Below are 15,915 nucleotides of genomic sequence, written 5' to 3'. Positions count from 1 at the left end.
ACCTACCTACCTACCTACCTACCTACCTACCTACCTACCTACCTACCTACCTACCTACCTACCTACCTACCTACCTACCTACCTACCTATCTATCATCATCTATCTGTCTGTCTGTCATTTAAAAAATATTTGCTGTTGTCAGAAATATTATATTTACAATCCAAGTAATGTGCAGCTGAGTCGGATGACTTTTTTCAGTGTACATAATGTTGATGTGTGTTCAGTAATAATAACACAACAGGGAATTTATAATACAGCATGATCAGTGCAGCACAGACAAACGGATGTGCATTAACAGCATAAATGTTATTGAAAAATGACTGTGCAAATGCCAGCATGTATGTGAACACGTCTTGATTTTGCTGGGAGCAGCGATGGTCCAACAGCTGCTGGGAGGAAGAAGAGAGCCTTTTTAAAATCTGGCAGCTTTTCAGAATATTTTATCACTTTGTTCTGTTTTATCTTCTTGATGGACTGGAAACCTTCTCAATGTTTCCACCTGTGTTACACAGCCCATCTAGATGCCTGATGGAAACACCGTTATCCCAACTTCGTCTGAATTAAAAAGTCAAAAAGTCTGATATTAGTTTAATCTTGTGACGTCTGTTAGCTTTTAATTTGTGTGTGTGTCTCATCAGTTTGTGAGCCTGGAGTGCCTGATGACCTCAGTGACAGATATGTTCCCCTCTGTGTTTCGAAGAGCTTATCGCAGAGAACTGCTGCTGCTTTGTCTCTGCGCTGTTTGCTTCTTTCTCGGCCTCCTTCTCGTCACAGAGGTGAGAACTCTGAGTGCTGTCAACAAACACACTCAATCCGATAACTAAACTTGCTGTTTGGAAAGTGTGAGTTACTGAACATTTGGACATTTGAGTCTTCTGCTTCTGTGTTTGACCTGACGGTGAGCCTTTCTTCTTCCTGCAGGGGGGCTTATATTTCCTCCAACTCTTTGATCATTATGTTTGCAGCGGCAATAATCTTCTCCTACTTTCAGTGTGTCAATCCATAGCAATTGGATGGATATATGGTAAGTTACTCAATCAGTCCTGAAACATTTGCCTATTTTCAGCAAATCACGAACATCGGCGACTTGATGTTGGCTTTGTGTTTCTCTACTATAAACATGGCGCTATTCACACTGATACTTTCCAAAGCCGGAGATTTTCTGCTGCATTTGCTCAACTTGTAAACAGATGCTTTTTGGCCAGAAAACAACCCCGTAGGCTTTTAAAGAGGCTTTGCAGCGTGGAGATTTAAAAAACTCAATTTTAAGAAATATGTGGAGTGGTGTAGCTGAGGTCAAACACAGACACAAAGTTTCCTGTGTCTCTTTTTCTTGTAAAGTAACGTGATAGATGCACTCATGAAGAGATGTACAAAAAAGGACACTTTACTCCCACAAGAATAAACAAGAGTGTTTTTCAAAAGTATTTATGCCCATTAATGTTTTTGTTTATTTTGTGTATTTTGGGACAAATATTTCATTTGTCCCAATAAAGTAGTTTATTGGGATTTTATCTGATAAAATGAAGTGTAATAGTGAAAGGTTGAAGGAAACTTTTATGTTATTATGCATATATGTTCAATCTCTTTTACTCTGATGCCCCTAAATAAAACCCAGTGCAACAAATTACCTTCTGAAGTCACCTAATTAGTAAATAGATCTCAATTTAATGTCAGTACCTCACTACTCTGTAAAGGACTGGCAAGAGGTGCTATAACCAGCGAATAAGGAGAGAAACCTGTGGTAACTCTGGAGGACCTGCAGAGATGCGCAGCTCTGCTGATTAATAATGAGTTCAGTAACTTTAACCTAAAAACTTCCTGATCTTCTTATTCTTCACTTGCACCTAGAACCAACCATTTTAGTTGTATTTGTCATGTCCGTGACTGACTCAGTCATAAAACAGGATAATGTGATTTACTGACACTTCAAAGTATATGAGAATTTAATAACTGTGCTTTAGATAAGGCCTTATTAAAATGCCACAGGTGGTTTCGGACAGTAACGACCTCATGTTTGAAGCTCTGACTCCACCGCTGCTTCAGAAAGCTGCTTGATTAGGTTAAAGAATCTCATCGGTTCTTGGAACGCGTGTGTAGCAACTAAACAGGAAATGTAATTTAAATCACTAACTTTGTAATCACGGTAAAAATAAAGTAACAAAAACATGCAAAATATTTCATATGAAATTAAAACATGAGTATTTATTGGATCAATTTCTGACTCGGTGTGACATGATCAGATCTCCTTATAACTCCAGAGACACACACTGTCTGTGCAGCATTTATCAAAATTGCATTTACTGCTGAAATTTTATATGCAAATGTCCACACATTGCTAGTATACTATTAAAGGCGTTCTTGTTGCAGTTTGATGTGTAGGCAAGATTTAATCCATCTGATTTTAGACGTGCTTTAAAATTTGTATTTAGTGCTCTGTGCAAAATGCTTTGGTTTCTGATTTTCCTGAACAGGTGCAGATCGTCTCTATGATAACATTGAAGACATGATTGGTTACCGTCCATGGCCTCTGATGAAGATTTGCTGGCTTTACGTAACACCTACTGTGTGTCTGGTGAGTCAGTAAATGGTAGAAAGTGTGAAGAAAGTGAATTTTTTTCTATTTTTGTCACACTTAAATGTTCCAGGTCATCAAATTTATTTTAATAGAAGACAAAGATAGCCAGAGAAAGTACAAAAAATGATACCCTATCCAATCTAACATAGGCTGACAAAAAATGGGGCCTTTTCTAATAATTATTTCAGTAGAAGATTATTCTATGGATTATTGTGACGATCTATGAGCAATCTGATACGAAGATCGGCACATTATGCAGATTTTTCGTTTAACAACTTATGTAATTTTTTTTACAGTGTTAGAAATACATTGAGATGCAAATTAACAAATAATTCAGTTCCTTTTTGTTAAAATTTGCTACCCTGAAAGATTTATGCCTGACAAAAAACAGAAGCAGAAGAAATTGGTAATAGAAATCGTCATGGCTTCTCAGTTATAAAGGAAGGCACAGAATAAAGTTAGAAATATTTTATGTTTTCAAACTGCAAGAAAAACTTTTTTTTTTTTGTCAGGGTACCTTCATCTTTTCTGTGGTGAGATACAAGCCTCTGAAGTTCAATAAAACCTACATCTACCCTACCTGGGCCTACGCTTTGGGTTGGTTCCTTGGACTCTTCTGCGTTCTCATGGTTCCACTGTGGATCCTGTTTAAGCTCACTCAGATGGAGGGAACGCTTTTGGAGGTATGAATTTGTAAATCCAGCTTTGAGCTTGAGCATAATGATGCACTTCATTTGAGAAGTATGTTGAAGAGATGCACCAATCACTGGAGCTTGGAATCGGCCTATTTTTCCTTCATTGGCTCTGATCCAGAGGTTTCAAACTCCAGTACCTGAGGCCTCATGTCCTGCAACTTTTAGGCGTGCAGTTGCTCTAACACATCTGTATAAAATGTCTATATTGCCTCTTCATTGTCATGTTGTGCAAAGTGCACCTAATAAGCTAATTATTTTTGAAGTAGTGACACGTCTAAAAGTTGCAGGGCTCCAGCCTTTCAGGACATTGAGGCAAAACTAAGAACTCCAACCACTTTCTATCTGCAAATAAGTCAAACATCAAATAATATACTGTGATGCATGTTTCTTAGTTCAATAAAGGTTAGGTAAATGTTTGTAACACATACTGTAAAGTTAATAATAACACATTTCTACTGTTACTTTTAAAACATCCAGGAACACTGTACAGAAAGTTTTGCACGACTGCACGGAAAATTATGTAAAGTTATGAATTAATTGAGATAATCTTCAAAACTATTTCCTCTATCAAAAAAGCTGCAGTATATAGTTTTTTTGTTTGTTACAAAAATGTAGCCGGTAAAGGTCAGAATCAGTCAACGCAGATCTCAAAGGAAACTGGAAATCTGTGTCATCCAGGAGAAGCCTGATTGTTGCATCTCTGCTGTTTTGGCTTCACTTTTCTTTTCATAACATTTGGTTTATTCAACAACTGCACCCTAAGCTAGAAATGGGATTTCAGCTAGAAGCTCAGAGCACAACGTTCTCCAACTGGCAATCTAAAGGCGATTTCCTCGACTCTCGTCTTTGGACAAAGCAAAACACAGATGAGAATGTGTGTGTTTGTTTGTAGACTGTGGCCCAGTTTGCACTTCCTAAAGCTGCAGCAGCTGGACAAACAAACTATCACATTACCACATATTTTGCCTTTAGAAAGGTTTGATTGAAACGGTCCTTTTAAATGCATTAACTTGTTATAACTACTTTTGTCTTCTTTAATAGTTATTTTTCCAATAACTGAATGTAAAATGTGATAATAATGAGTTGTGTGCTCAGTCACAACATTAACACCACTGGTTAGATTGTTAGGCAAATAATTTTAATGTCAAGGTTCATGTGGGTGCTGGATACTGTATCCAAGGTTACAAAAGTCACATTATTATCTCCTACTTTTAGACTCATTCCTAGTTTGTATTTCAGTCAGTTGTGAAGTTAAAACTTCAGAGCATCTTCAAATGTTTGGATGTTTGATTGCCTAAATATTGGTTTTGTTTATATGTTCTTCAGAAAGGCTGAACAGCCTCAGAGAGCCTCAGAAAGGCAGCTAATATTAATATTAGAAAATAAAAAAAACTTCATAAATGTATATGATCTTGGCGTATAAAATATAAGGCAACTCATACGTGGGTTTAACTATTTGAAAAGTGGTTGATGTGTGCTTTGAAAAAGATAAATCCAGGATTAATCACTCAAATTTAAATCTTTACTGTATTTTCTTTATTCTTTATGGCATCCTCCCCATTTATCTAATATAGATTTGTGTAAAGGACAAACAAATTAATCTTTTTCCAATTAGCACAATCTTTCTCTGATGAAAAAAAGTCTTAAATACCAGTATTGCACTAATTGATTTTGTAGGTAATTTAGTCTCCTATGACAAACAAAAGGAGCGATGGTTGACTGATCCTCTTTGCACAATTTCCCTGTGTTAATGTGTATTACTGTGTCATTCTATCCTCATATTTGGAATCATTATCCTGCTAAAAGTCACAGAGACAATCCATCTTCAATTTTCCACCAAATATTTATCTGGAAACTTTCAAGTTCATGATTGCATGCATTCTTAAAGGCTATTTGAAAAGAGTAAATGGGCCCACAGCATCATACATCCTGTTCTGTATTTAACATTGACCGTGACGCTCTTTCCCACACAGTCATTGTTTGTTTCCAAACACTCCAGGAGTGTTTGACCGCAAAAGGCTCAGAGTCAGACCCTGTTCACACCTGGTGCTAACTTGCATCTTGGCAGATTCAGGTAAAAGTAGGCAGGGTGAAGGCTGACCATTCGCACCTGGTATTAAAATTCGCTCTTAATGATCTGATCACATTTCTCTGCTTTACATGCAAATAGACACACACACGCTTTGTCAACAACACCACAAGCAAGTCTGCTAATGTTTTCATGAAAAACAAATACATAAATCCCACCACACCGTTTATCATCCAGCTATTGCCATAGTTGAAATTAATCTGAGTCACATTGATATAGGAGACATTGATATTGATATTAACACATATGAGAAGCTACAACACAAGCAGAACACATGGCAGCTCTACACATTTTTATTCCAAACATTGTGTTGTGGAATAGTGAATAATTTAGCTCTTCTCTTTTTTTCTTCCAGTTGGCTCACTGAGAGCCTCTACTGGGTGCAACAGGTAGATTTTTATTTTTTATTTTTTTACCTCCTTACCACCTGCTCACTGTGCAAGGCAAGATAAAACATGGGTCTTCATCTGGCCTAGTGGCCAGTGGATAAAAGAAATTAGATATTGTGGATTACGGATTAAACATTACTGAGCACTGTAATTACTTTTTTAAAAAGTAGCTCATGGATACTGTTGAGTACGGTAAAGGATACGTGATGCTGTGGGCCTGTTTCTCTTCCAAAGAATACGTGGCATGAAGAATCCATTGCAGTACCAGAACATGTTAAATATAAATCTGGTGAATTCTGCAAGAAAACTAAGGGAAATTGTTCTTTCAGATAGATAAGGATTTTATACATTTGGTAAAAATCCACACAGACCGACTTACCAGATACAAAATCCACTTTCTTCCATGACTATCAGTTTTCCAGATCCGAATCTTGTTAAAACCTGAAGGATGAGCTGAGGAAAGTAAATGCATCTCTTATACCGAGATTTAGATGATCTGAAGGAATTGTTCAAGGATAAATTATGACATATATTTCTCTCCGTACGCACGGAGAGAAATATCGCAACATTTGTGAGTTGTTGCGCCAGATGACTAAGTTGTGTCCTATTGACCATACTGAAATATACTCTTTATTAGGAGCAACGTTCGTATAAATGTGGCATCTGAGATTTTGTAAATAATCACAATTTCCTTATGAATGTTTTAGTCAACGACATTTTATTACTTTATTACATTAACCAAGATAAACACCAAATTGTAATTTTGAGTTGTTAAAAACTTTGAAATTTAAATGTTTTGCCAATAAACAATCATTGTATGTATTATAGGTTTTGTGGTTTTGTTTTCAGAAACAGCCTTTAAAGGCGACATACTGAAATTCAAACTGTGGTTAGCTAAATCTAAAACAACATAGAAGCAGTATTGTGCCATTAATCGTGAGTTGAGACTCTAAGTCCTCAACTACCATAGATAAATAAAGAGATCTCAAAGTTATTAAAACCTATCCCAAAGGGAGAGCACACTATCTGGACAAAATCTTTTGATTGCTGTTGAGAGATTTTCTACTAAACACTACAAGAAGGTCACTGGAAGGTCAGAGGAAGAAGTCCATCGAGCACTGCTTGTTTGTTTAGTGGAGGGGCGATTTGTTTGGCGAATGAACTCGGTTAATTCTGCTCCCACAGAGACTCCAGAAGCTTTGCCGTCCTGAAAAGATGAACGGCGACACAAAGCAACCCGAGCGTTACCCTTTGAACCCGGTCAGCGGTCTTACGCCTGGGGTTAGTGAATACAAGGGAAGTTGTGCAGCTGAGATGGAGATGCAAGTGTGAAACACTTTTTGGTGAATATATAAATGTGATTATTTTTGTTATTCTTGAGGCATTTTTTTAAGCTTTGTGCTTTTAGAAAATTATTACGAGCAACAACAACAACTTACAGATCAGATCCGGTCTGAAACCTGCATAAGAGGCAACTTTGAAGTTGTATGTGTAAACGGTTTAAGCATAGTGCTGTAGTGCTTTTAAGATTTATGTGAAAGACATTTTGATAAACAAAAATGCACTAATTTCATGTGTCAATGTTCCTAATGGCCAAGGACTTGGTAATTATTAGCAGTCTTATTTTTATGCTGTTACAAATTTTTTAATGCGATCCCAAAAATGTATGTAAATGAATGAATGCATTTAAAAGTAAATCAAAATTATTAAAAAAATAAAGAGAATTGTTGTCATTCGTTTTTGGATTTTTTTTACTGATTTAATTTTTAACTTTTCACTTTTTTTTTGTTAACTGCTTTATCTTGTTTTTTCAATTACTGCATTTCTTTTAAGTCTAACCAAGTTTGACTGATTTCAGTTTCATTTCTTTGCAATATAACACAGTAAAGGTCATTTATTTAAACTTTGTTGTATTTCTACAATTAAATGTAACAAGCACCAAGACAACATCTACAATAAATCACTACCATGTTCAACCCATCAAACAACTACATGCATGTGAAGCAGCATGAAAACGGCCTCTCATCATAGCACTCATGAAGGAAAACAAGTCAAATGTCCAAATAAATGTGGCTGACACAAGTCCTGGTCCAACATGGGCTAAAAAAAACATTTAGAGACAAATGAACCAATACTAGCAGATGTGCTGTGGTCTGATGAAATTAAAATGGATGTTTCTGATTATCATGACCACCATTACTAGGGAAATTTGCAAGCCTGAGTACACCATCCCGACTTTGGAGGCATCATGTTGTGAAATATTTTTGCTGGTGTGTTTCATAAAATAGACGGCATAATGAGGAAAGAACATAATTAGCAAAATCTTAAGAAGGAAGGTAAAACTTAGGCACAAATTGGTCTTCAAAATCCTCTAATGTCAGCGTCCACAGCCCACGTTTCTACAGAAGAATTTTTTCAAAGAAGTTAAATGAATGATCAGTGGTTTCTGAAACACATGAAACCTGAATGGCACTTGAATAACCTAAATAACAGATTAAAACCAACATATTTATTGTTGAGCTCAGACATCTATTTATTCAATAATTTAGTGGCTAAAAGTCTTTTTAAACTGAAAATGTTGGGTAAGCACGTGATGACAACAGGAAGAAACATTCATATTTTTCAAAGGGCTTCCTATGAAAATGAAGACATTAATATCAGCAGTAGCTCTCTTACTGGTTTTGTTTTAGAGGGGGGGAAAGTAGGTGCAGACTGTTCCAGTAGCCAGGGTCAAAAAATACAGATCACATGTCGTTTGTCTCTGCAGCAGCTCCTTTTATGGCCAGTTAAAATCAGTGACTCAGCTGATTGGGTCTTCAGTAGAGAAAGAACACTGAGTAATTGGCAGCAATGTCTTAGCTAACAGCCACCTCCGGGAAGGTGATGGTTAAGCACAGAAACGCTGCAAAAGACAGACAGAGACCATAAACCTAAAAACTGCAAAGCGTATGTATAGTGCAAGGACCAGAGGCTGAGTAAGGAGGTACATCACAATCCTTAAAAACCCCCACCAAACCTCAGCTATCTGAACCACGTTTTTTTTAGCTTGTTGGTACTTGTGAGTCACTTCGTGCTCCTACAAGCCCACCAAAGCCTGTGGGACTCCTGCAACCTCCTGACTTCCTTCACCTCGTGTGCATTTGATTTACTGCCTAAATGTTGTCTACCTAATCTAAACAGAGTGCCAATGAGTTATGAAGCACATACATTCCCCATCACAACATCTCCCTCAAATAATAATAAATGTATTGTATTATACAGAGCTACCAACCTTTAAATATTCAGTATGTAACTTGAACATGAAAAATATACACACATAAAAAAACAAGCTCTTGTACCTTCTTCCAATGCTAACAAGAATCAACCAATGAGAGTCAGGAAGAGGGTCTTCACGCTGTCAGTCACTCTTGTGTGCATGTTGCTCATCCCACCTCCCGCTGCAGCCCTTGCTCTGTGGTACGCTACAGCATCTTCTCGTCATAAATGCTCAAGCTAGTTAGCATGGCCACAGATGATGGTGGATAAATGATTTTCCTGGAACTGTAAGTCGTTTCTCCGCCATTAGCAGCACATGTATGAAGTTGAATGACAACTCTATGATGATCTTCTTGGCCTAGTTTCGTTTTTGTTTGTTTGTTTGTCAATACTAGTACTGGGTGGAGGTAGAGTAGAGGAGCCTAATCTTTTCACAGATTATATATCACAATATGACGGTATACTGCCTTCGCCATACAGAATGCAACTAGACAGTACAGCTAAACTCTTCCTTATATCAAGACTCTGAAGAAGCTTGACCGTTTATCCACAGGTTTATTGAATTTAAGGAAGTGTGAAACTAAAATACAAACAAAAAAAGAATACATCACTTTCAGTCTTTTGTAAACATGTACATATAAGTTTAACATAGCTAAATTAAATACTGTCCCAAATGAATTAGCAAAGTTGTGCAAACAATAAACATCCAAAATTATTTTACATCTAAACAACCAGAAATAATATAAAAATAATGATGCACAACAATATATTAAACTCAACGTACCTACAATGCTTCGTCAAGACAAAGATGATTGCAGATGGCACTGGATTGATTAAACACACGGGTAAMATGAMTCKAACTCTGGCTTTCTGTCGCTGAAGGCCACGTGACATGCAGCTGGCTGCACCTCTCAAAGGGAACGCCCCCACACATAGACACCCACAAAAATCCCCAACAACACACTCCCCGCCTGGCGTGCTCCCATGCCACTCATTAGACCATAACAGTCCTTAATCATTCGGAGAGAAGAGAAGCACTATCTCTGTGACAGGCCTAAGGAAGAGTGAAGAGCCTTCTGCTTTGCAGACCTTGACCTCTACCTTTCTGACTTTGCCATCTTTGCTCGGGAAAGTCTGTGTCACAAGTCCAAGAGGCCATTCGTTTCTTGCCAACTGAATGTTCTTGAGGAGTACAACACTTCCTGGTGTAATGTTTGGTTGAGTTACCAGCCACTTTCTGCGTGGCYGCAGTGTTGGGAGAAACTGTTTCCTCCATCGGTCCCAGAAAGTGTTAGATAAATGTTGGACCTGGYGCCACTGACGCTTGTAAAGGTTTGAAGCTCCAAACTCTCCTGCAGGTRCTGGAACAACATTTATTTTCTGAGTGAGTAAAGCAGCAGGAGTTAGGATGAATGAATCATCAGGGTCAGTGGTCACAGGAACTAGAGGTCTAGCATTAATGATTGCTGCGACCTCTGACATGAAAGTTGTCAGGACTTCATGAGTAAGTTTGTCTTTCATCTGGAGAAACATAGAGTCAAGAATCCTTCTTGCAAGTCCGATCATTCTCTCCCATGTCCCACCAAAATGAGAGGCATGTGGAGGATTGAATGTCCACACGCAACCTTGATCTGACAGGTAGGTTTGTATGGTGGTATTGTCCATGTTAGAAGGTATTTTCATCTCTTTACAAGCACCGATAAAGTTTGTGCCACGATCCGAGTAAATGTGTTTGACTGGTCCACGAACTGCAATGAATCGTCTGAAGGCATTGATAAAGCCAGATGATTCAAGGGATTCAATGACTTCAATGTGAATGGCTCTCACACTCATACAGGTGAATATTACAGCCCAGCGCTTACTATGTGAAAGACCACCTCTTGTCCGTCGTGCGCAGATGATCCAAGGACCAAAGACATCAAGTCCAACATGTGTAAAAGGAGGTTCTGTAGAAAGGCGAGCTGCTGGGAGGTCAGCCATTTTCTGAACACTAACGGGAGCTCTGAGCCGTCGACAGATCACACAGTGATGGATAATGCTGCTTGTTTTCCTCTTCCMACCAATGATCCAGAAGCCAGCTGACCGAAGGGCACCTTCAGTAAAGAGTCGGCCCTGATGATGTACCTGCTCGTGGTGGTGTCGAATGATCAAAGTAGCAATATGATGCTGTGCTGGTATAATCACTGGAGTTTTCTCACTTTGACCCAGGTTGGACTGATGAAGGCGACCTCCAACTTTTAGCAGACCGTCCATGGCAATGAAAGGATCCAAGTTCTTTAGAGGGCTACTTTGTGGTATCCTTTTCTGTTCCTGAATGCACTTCATTTCCTGGGAATATGTCTCCTCTTGTACTGATTTGATGATGATGGCTGAAGCTTGATTTCTCTCCTCAACACTGACATGTGACTCGCAGTAATGCCAGCCTCTGCAGGAGTTGCTTCGTGCTGCCTTGAGATGACAAAGATGTGCTATGTGAACAAGGCGGGCCATTGCACAGGTGAGTGACTTCCAGGAAGAAAATCTAGCAAATCGTTGGGAACCTAGATGATCAGGGGATGTTGTTGTGCTCAAAGTAGATGCTAAAGGTCGCACATCAGGATCTGTATCTGACTCAACCAGATCGTAGCTTCTTTCGGAGACCACAACCTCAGGTGAATAGAGAAACTTAGGTCCAGCCAACCAGTTGGTATGCATGAGTTGACCAGCAACAACAAACCGGGTTGCATGATCTGCTGGGTTCTGATCTGTAGGTACAAAGTGCCATTGATTTGGGTTCGATGATCTTCTGATCCGTAGTATACGATTACTGACATATACATAGAACCGCCTGGTTTCGTTGTGAACATAGCCCAAAACAACCTTACTGTCTGTATAGTAAGATACATCGTTGAGCTGAAAGTTCAGTTCTGCAGACACTAAGTCAGCTAGCTCAACAGCCAGCACCGCTGCACAGAGCTCTAGTCTCGGGATTGTATGCTCTGGACGTGGGGCCAGTTTGGCTTTTCCCATGACAAACCCAACCCGATTGATACCTTCATCATCTGTGACTTTCAAATATGCAACCGCAGCAATAGCTTTAGTTGACGCATCACAGAATACACACAACTCTTTCTTGTCAGCACCTGAAGGTGACAATTTGGTGTACAATCTGGGAATTGGAAGTTGAGAAAGTTCGGTCAAAGAAGCTCTCCATGCAATCCAAGCTTCCTCCCCTTCCTTTGGTAGAGGGGCGTCCCAATCTCCACTACCTGCTGTGAGCTCTCTTAAGATTGCCTTGCCTTGGATAGTGATTGGTGCCGCGAAACCAAGAGGGTCGTACAGACTGTTGATTGTAGATAAGACGCCACGTCGAGTGTATGGCTTTATCTCCTTTGAGACACTAAAGTGAAAACAGTCTGTCTGGAGGTTCCAGCAGAGTCCAAGACTGCGTTGCATTGGAAGCTGATCGACGTCAAGATCTAGCTCTTTTAAATCACTTGCCCGATCAGATGGTGGAAAAGCCTCCATGACTTCCTTGCTATTAGCAGCAATCTTGTGCAGTCTCAGGTTTGACTTTGAGAGAACGTCTTGTGTTCTTTTGAGCAAGCTGATGGCAGCCTCAGTTGTGGGTAGAGACTTCAGCCCGTCGTCCACATAAAAGTCATGCATCACAAAATGCTGAACATCACTGTCGACATGAAACTCACCACCTCGAACAGACTGGTGCAGACCATTGATGGCCACTGAGGGAGACGGTCTATTGCCAAAGACATGGACTCTCATACGATACTCAACAATGTCTTTGGAGAGGTCATTGTCTTTAAACCAAAGGAAACGTAAAAAGTTTCTGTCCTGCTCTTTAACTAGAAAACAGTAGAACATCTGCTCGATGTCTGCTGTGAAGGCAATCGGTTCTTCTCTGAAGCGAATCAGGACTCCGAGGAGTGTATTGTTCAAGTCAGGACCAGTTAACAGCACATCATTGAGGGATATGCCATTGAACTGGGAACTCGAATCGAAGACAACTCGAATTTGTTTTGGCTTTCTTGGGTGGTAAACACCAAATGTGGGCAAATACCACCTTTCTTCGTCTTCACTGAGTGGAGGAGCTAACTCAGCATGGTTATTCTTGAACATTTTGTCCATGAAGCTCAGGAAGTGCTCTTTCATTTCAGGCTTCTTGTCAAGGTTGCGTCTGAGAGATGTGAGACGCTTTAGCGCATGAGACCTATTATTGGGAAGCCGTGGGCGTGGATGTTTAAAAGGCAATGGCGCTATCCAACTATTGCTTGGGTCTTTGCAAAGTCCTTCCTGCATTATCTTCATGAAGTACCCATCCTGAATCGAAGGTGCTACTTGGTTGTCATCTTTGGTTCTCTGAAACACCGAGCATCCTAGATGGTCAGCTTCACAAACAGATGACCCCTCTGAGCATGCTGGAATGCGTTCGTTGACTGGAAATCCACCATATATTTCCTTAACATGAAACACATTTGGACATGGTTGGAAAAGTGTTGGACGTCCAATATCAGAAGCAGTGGTGAAGAAGGTACAAACTGTTGGTGGTTTGTGCACGTTGCCCAGGCATACGTTGCCTACTATCACCCACCCCAAATCCAGCTTCTGTGCGTAGGGCAGGTTGTGTGTGCCGTTCACCTGTTTGCGGACTTTGTGAACACGGAGAATGTCACGGCCCAGAAGAAGCATGATTGGTGCTTTTGGATCGACCTCTGGGATCAGGTGCGTCAGTGACTTAAGATGAGGATGGTGGAGTGCTACATCGGGAGTTGGAATCTCGTCTCTGTTGTTTGGGATGTCATTACACTCTATAAGACTTGGTAATGGGAGACGGACAGTTCCATCCAGAGATTCCACTTCGTAGCCGGTAGCTCTTCTTCCTGATACTTGCTTCACTCCAGCACATGTTCTCAAGGTGTAAGGAGAACTTGAACTTGTGTCACTGAAGACCTCAAAGAACTGTGAGGTAACTAACGAACGGTTGCTTTGTTCGTCTAAGATGGCGTAGACTCTCGTAGCCTTGTCCCTAGACCCAGATGGATAAACCTTTACAAGGCTTATTTTAGAGCATGATTTCTCAGCAAGATCTCCACCACAAACTTGAGTGCACTGGGTATTGACCTGTGATTGAACAGGGGTTTCAACCTCCCCGCCGTGCCTTGATGGAGGATCTACTTCTGCTGCCCAAGGTGCTGGCCCAGGGTGAAGCACTGTGGGATGCCTTTCGCTGTTGCATTCTGCGCACAGGATCTTAGCTGTGCAGTTTTTTGCGACATGCAGTGTGGAGGAGCAACATTTAAAACAAACATGATTCTCCTTCAAGAAGTTCTTACGATCTTCAATGGACTTCTCCCTAAATGCTCGACATTTGCGCAGAGGATGTGGCTTTTTATGCAGAAGACACATTTTGTTGCAATCATCAGATTTTGAGAAGAGCTCGTTTGTGTTTGAGGTAACTTCGGTTTTGTGAGTAGAAACCTCTCTGTATCTGTTCGASTTCCAAGCTGTCCGCTCAGCCTTTGGAGCAATGTCCTCTTGAGAGTTGAGATTGAAACTTGGGTCGTTCCTAATGCTTGCTTCTTGACTGATGAAGTCCACGAAGTAACCAAATGGTGGATATGGGACCTGATATCTTTGCTTGTACAATGAACCTACTGATGCCCATTTTTCCTGTAGGTTAAAAGGCAGCTTTCGCAGAATCGGATTTATGCCTCTTGCCGTGTCAAGGAAAGTGAGTCCAGGTAAGTCTCCTTCGTCCTTAGCTGCCAAGAGTTCGCTTAGTAAATCACTCAACTTGATTAACTTGGAAAAATCTTGGTTCGTTATTTTGGGAAACGTCTCAATTCGTTTGAAGAGGGCATCTTCTATAATTTCCGCAGAGCCATATGTTTGGTCAAGCCGGTTCCAAATCATAGCCAGTCCTGCATCTGGGTGGTTTATGTGGATTGCTCTAATTTGCTCCACATGTTCGGCTGAATCTTTGCCTAGCCACTTCAGCAGAAGATCCATCTCCTCACTGGATGTCAAACGTAAACCATGGATGGCAGACTGAAATGATCGTTTCCAAGCCCTGTAGTTCTGAGGTTTATCATTAAACTTGAGTAAACCCGTAGACACCAGTTCCCGTCGAGCCAGATAGCGAACGAAGTCATTCACGTTCAAATCGTCAAATTTAGGATTTGAAAATGATGAATGAGGGGGATGATCACTGACGTTCACTTGTGGCGTAGAGGGACGTATTGGAGTAAAATGATCATGATCGGGTCGAATTGTGCTTTTCTCATAAGTGAGTTGCTGCTGTGGAGTCTGGCAAAATAACTGGGATCCAGAATTATTTTTCTTTGGAATGAAGGGCTTAACGTCTGGCATAAGATTCTCAGGCATAGGTGAAGCATCAGCATCTACCTGTGGCTTTGAAGGAAGCGTGAGTTGTTTATCAGCATCCAACTGTTGACCTTGGTTGAGAACGTACTCTTTCGTTCGTTTGGTGGCTTCTAAGGAAGTTATTTCCCAGTTAAGCTGGTTACCTGATGGATTTTTCTTCAAATCAGCAGCTGCTTCAAGTGCTTCGGCTTCAGCGACAGCTGCAGCTGTTTCTTTTTTTATGCTCAGAATGTCCATTGATGCTTCCAATTTAGCCTTTTGCAGTTTTAAGTTAGCCTCCTCTTCGGCAAAGGCGAGGCGTGCTTTTGCTGCTTCAGCTTTTGCTCTTGCTTTAGCAGCAGCAGACCCTGTAGTAGACGCTCTTGACTGTACTGAAGAACACGAAGCTTGAGATCGTGTCTCCCACGTAGCAGCTTCCTCTGTCATAATTACTTGTTTTCTTGTGATTTAGAGACGTGAACGTTGTAATAATAATTCACTGGCTGGGTACGTCGATGTGTATTCGAGTCTTCCAGCTTGAACTGCGA

At 40.3% G+C, this 15,915-nt stretch overlaps 1 protein-coding gene across 2 annotated transcripts in view; it reads left to right on the top strand.

Annotated features, from left to right (window-relative positions):
* LOC103464597 (sodium- and chloride-dependent GABA transporter 2-like) overlaps window positions 1-7,485 on the top strand; it is a 20,677-nt gene extending 13,192 nt beyond the window's left edge. Inside the window, exons 11-16 of one of the 2 annotated variants that reach the window (XM_008408809.2) lie at window positions 640-777; window positions 923-1,025; window positions 2,476-2,576; window positions 3,092-3,262; window positions 5,719-5,752; window positions 6,938-7,003. In XM_008408809.2, coding sequence (XP_008407031.1) covers window positions 640-777; window positions 923-1,025; window positions 2,476-2,576; window positions 3,092-3,262; window positions 5,719-5,730 — 525 coding nt within the window. In that variant the 3' untranslated portion in view covers window positions 5,731-5,752; window positions 6,938-7,003. Of the gene's footprint in view, window positions 1-639; window positions 778-922; window positions 1,026-2,475; window positions 2,577-3,091; window positions 3,263-5,718; window positions 5,753-6,937 lie in introns of both variants that reach the window. The other variant, XM_008408808.2, reaches the window with a different exon arrangement.
* Window positions 7,486-15,915: the final 8,430 nt, after the last annotated feature.

Source organism: Poecilia reticulata, linkage group LG5 (genome assembly GCF_000633615.1).
Source record: "Poecilia reticulata strain Guanapo linkage group LG5, Guppy_female_1.0+MT, whole genome shotgun sequence".
Taxonomy (NCBI): domain Eukaryota; kingdom Metazoa; phylum Chordata; class Actinopteri; order Cyprinodontiformes; family Poeciliidae; genus Poecilia; species Poecilia reticulata.
The sequence above is the reverse complement of the archived record's forward strand: the minus strand, read 5'-3'. Positions and strand labels throughout refer to the sequence as shown.